This window comes from Apteryx mantelli, chromosome 4 (assembly GCF_036417845.1).
Source record: "Apteryx mantelli isolate bAptMan1 chromosome 4, bAptMan1.hap1, whole genome shotgun sequence".
In the NCBI taxonomy this organism is placed as follows: domain Eukaryota; kingdom Metazoa; phylum Chordata; class Aves; order Apterygiformes; family Apterygidae; genus Apteryx; species Apteryx mantelli.
Window position 1 is genome coordinate 14,071,680 of NC_089981.1, and position 3,374 is coordinate 14,075,053.

The 3,374-nt window shown below is 42.8% G+C and overlaps 1 protein-coding gene across 1 annotated transcript; it reads left to right on the forward strand.

Moving 5' to 3' along the window:
- Positions 1–2,064: 2,064 nt before the first annotated feature.
- Positions 2,065–3,003, forward strand: LOC136991951 (olfactory receptor 4S2-like; the record flags this gene model as incomplete). The annotated part of the gene is made up of 1 exon (XM_067295451.1): positions 2,065–3,003. A coding segment is annotated over exon 1 (924 nt), but the record flags the coding sequence as incomplete, so codon positions are not given.
- Between the last annotated feature and the right edge of the window lie 371 nt (positions 3,004–3,374).

The following is a 3,374-nucleotide window of genomic DNA, read 5'->3' on the forward strand; positions in this document are numbered from 1 at the left end:
CTGCTGGTATTCAGGCATATAGTTTCCCCTGACCATTTCTGGTCACTGCTTTCTGACTGCCTAAATATGGCCCTGCGATTGCTGTGGTATGCTTCCAGTCATGCTCTGGCTTGGATGGAGCCCAGCTATTTCTTTTCGACTGGGTACTGCACAGCCATAAAGGTGTGCTCATTTCATCCCTGTCATTTATTTTGTTGAGAAGTCTACGTCGTTGCTCAGTAGAAGGAAGAGGGGTAGAAAGGATCACAACTTGGTAAGACGAGGGAGAAACTGACCTCCCGTTGTTCTTACTGATCCTTTTCCTTGTAGAAATATCTGAAAGGGAACCATCCATGTAAATTTTACCCTTCTGCTTGAAAAACTTTCATCTAGTGTAAGTACGACTGTAAGCATAGGAAAAGTCCCTAACTTTGCCCACTTCCTCTCTCGGCTTCACTTTGTGGGTTTGAAAGTAATCTTGGCTTTTCTCAGTTTCAGTGTTTCCTGTGGATGCTTCATCACTTTGTGCCTGCACAAAAGTTTCTGACTATGCTGCGGATTGAAGTAGTTGGTAGATAACTTGGCTTAACTGAATCATTCCACAGATTTGCTCACAGATCACCAACACAAATGAGAAGACCTGGTTGTGATGTAATTCTGCAGGACTTAAAATGGTGCATTTTAACACCAGCTGACGGGGAATGTTTTGATCCTAGAAGGAAGCCCATACAGTGGATATTTTTATTAAAAGAGTGCCTGCTTTTGGCTGACCTTAAACTCTCTGTGAAGAGTTTAATCTGGTGGTTCCCACACTTCTTTGAGCAAGGGAACTCTGGTGGTCTGGGTGCATAATGGCAAGCTAGAGACGTTACACTCTTTCTAAAGATGTAGGCTACTCATTTATTAGTGACATGTAATGCTCGATGGGTTGTAGCTGGAACACAGGGTGAACCAAAGAAGTCCCATGTTTATGCTGGAATGTGACCTTGTCTCGAATGAGAAACTGTATGGATGTAGAAATGCCTAGGGACAAGGAGCTCAGCCATAACCTGAAAAAGGTGGATGGCATTGCAAAAAGCTCTGCGCTACTTTCAGGGAACAAAAGGGATTATTCTCTGAGGGTCATTCTAAGCTGGTGGTGCTAATTTGCTTAAGCTCCTCATAGTGAATGGAGGAAAAAAGGGTTCTGCAAAGGACCCTAATTTAGTCATTCTGAATCAGCCTATGAATCAGACTTATACTGGCTGTTGAAGGAGTTTAGTTAGATTAGCTTCATTAAGCTAAGTTAACCCTTGAAAGCATCACGCAGAGCGTATCAAAAATCATACTAGGTAAAATCAGTACAGTGCTGGGACAGAAGATCTCACAAGAGTCTTTCATTCTTCCTTCCTCTGATAGAAACAATGCTGAGAGTTAGAACAATGTGAAATACTACATTAAGTCATATGTGCAATTTTTTTCCCCTCCATGATAGATAACCTTCCCAGAACTCATTTTTCAGCCTGTGACATTTCATATTTACATTTCAAAATGTATATACACAAGAGAGTTCTTTTCTCTGCATGTGGGTACATTTCCCTTCTAAACAAGAATTCAAAGATCATGTGTACTTATAAAGCAAATCATCTTTCTGAGCAATATTTCCGGGTATTCTTAAAGACACCCATTTTACAAAGATTGCTGTCAGGGACTTTGTTTCCCCTGAGGGCAAACATACTGCATTATCTGCCTTGTAGTGCCCAAGGTGAACACTCTGGCCTTGTCCTTAGTGCATGGAAGGCTATCAGCCATGGAGCCAGTCCTTCAAGATCCTGGGGACCAGGATTAAGGAACATATCACAGAGTGCACCTATCTCTGTGCCACCAAAGCCATGGCAGAAGCTTTGTACTGTGGAGAATTAAAAAGCAGTGAAAAAAATACATGACAGAAACTAAACACTTCATAAGCTTAATACTAATGCTATATCTTTCTTGGTTTGTATCCACGTCTGATATAGAACTCTTCATTAATAATGAAAAAATGCTGATGAATCATGTGTCTGTCTTTATTTTCCCAGGGGTATAAGCTGTATATTGCATATTGGCACCCGACTGATCAACATGGAGAATGTAAGCAGTGTGAAGGAATTCATTCTTCTGGGCCTTTCAAAGAACCAAGGGGTGCAGAAAATATGTTTTGTGGTGTTTTTGTTCTTCTATATTGTTATTGTGGCAGGAAATCTGCTCATCATTGTCACTGTAATTAGCAGTCAAAGTCTGAACTCTCCCATGTATTTCTTTCTCTGCCACCTGTCCATTGCAGATACTTGCTTCTCTTCTGTCACAGCTCCCAAAATGATTGCTGACTTTCTTGTTGAGAAGAAAACCATTTCCTTTGGGGGTTGCATGGCACAGCTATTTGGGTTACATTTCTTCGGCGGCGCTGAGATCTTCATCCTCACAGTGATGGCCTATGATCGCTACTTTGCCATATGCAGACCCCTGCACTACACCACCCTCATGACCAGGCGTGTGTGTGGCTGGATGGTGATGGGTTCATGGGTGGGGGGCTTTGTGCACTCCCTGGTGCAGACCCTCATAACCGTTAGCCTCCCTTTTTGCGGCCCCAACAAAATTGACCACTACCTCTGTGATGTCCATCCCCTACTACAACTGGCCTGTACAGACACATATGTTGCGGGCATCATTGTCGTTGCCAATGGTGGAATGATTTCTTTGGGCTCTTTCTTCATCCTGGTCATTTCCTACATTGTCATTTTGTTATCCTTGAAAACGCGAACATCTGAATGGCGGTACAAAGCCCTCTCCACCTGTGGGTCCCACATTACTGTGGTGATTCTCTTCTTTGGGCCATGCACATTCACCTACATACGCCCATCCAGCAGTCTCTCGGAGGACAAGAGCGTAGCTGTGTTTTACACTGTCATCACGCCCATGCTGAACCCACTCATCTACACGCTGAGAAATGAGGAGATGAAAAGGGCCATGAGAAAACTGTGGAATAGAAAAGTCTGGAGTGAAAAGGGTGAGGTGTAGAACTGTGATAACATTTTCTCAGGAGCTGAGAAAATCAAGTCTCTCTCACTATAATTCCATTTTGGAAAATTTACTGAAAGCTCCCTTTTGAAGAAAAGCTTGGTTTTAGCTGTTGCAGTAATTGGGAAGATGCTGAAAGTTCATGTTTTGATTGGAATGGCATTGTAAACTCTGTGACTAGCAGGGATTCCCTTTATGTTCTCTTTTTGAATAGCCCAGGCCCAGGACTGGGGCTTCCAAGCACTGCTGAGACACCAGCAAATAAATAAATGAATGCTATCAAAAATATTAAAATGTGTTCCAGGCAGAGCATCCCATTAGTCCGAGCTCTCCCGGGTGTAAACTTTCCATCAGACAAA